This window comes from Bison bison, unplaced genomic scaffold (assembly GCF_000754665.1).
Source record: "Bison bison bison isolate TAMUID 2011002044 unplaced genomic scaffold, Bison_UMD1.0 scf7180017864299, whole genome shotgun sequence".
Taxonomy (NCBI): Eukaryota; Metazoa; Chordata; class Mammalia; order Artiodactyla; family Bovidae; genus Bison; species Bison bison.
Window position 1 is genome coordinate 1,951,477 of NW_011494871.1, and position 342 is coordinate 1,951,818.

Sequence of the window (342 nt, forward strand, 5' to 3'; positions counted from 1 at the left end):
CCACACTCAGCACGAGCAGCTCGTTCCACACAGCGGCCGGGTCCCTCCACTGGTCCAGCTCCCGCCACTTGATGCTCCTGCGGTTGTCCGTCAGGCCGAAGAAGCCACTGACGTGGACCGGGAGCCCAGTCCGGCTCTCCTCGCCCGGGGGTAAGGGGAGGAAGCAGAAGGCTTTCCCTGAGAATCCAGCCGCCCCGTGCTCCTCAGCCAGACCCGGCAGGGGCGTGGCAATGCCGATGACAGGGACGAAGCGCAGCTCGTCTGCCAGCGCGTCCAGCTGCGCGCTAAGGCCCCGGCCTCCCACGCTGTTGCACACCAGCCAAGATGTTTCCCGGGCGCCCT

The 342-nt window shown here is 67.8% G+C and overlaps 1 protein-coding gene across 1 annotated transcript in view; it reads right to left on the reverse strand.

Moving 5' to 3' along the window:
- Position 1: 1 nt before the first annotated feature.
- The window catches only part of LOC104996856 (sacsin-like), a gene marked incomplete at its 3' end in the record, with an annotated part of 16,961 nt that continues 16,620 nt past the window's right edge, over positions 2–342 (reverse strand). Inside the window, exon 8 of the mRNA XM_010851245.1 lies at positions 2–340. Within this exon, the coding sequence (XP_010849547.1) occupies positions 2–340 (339 nt within the window). The remainder of the gene's footprint in view (positions 341–342) is intronic.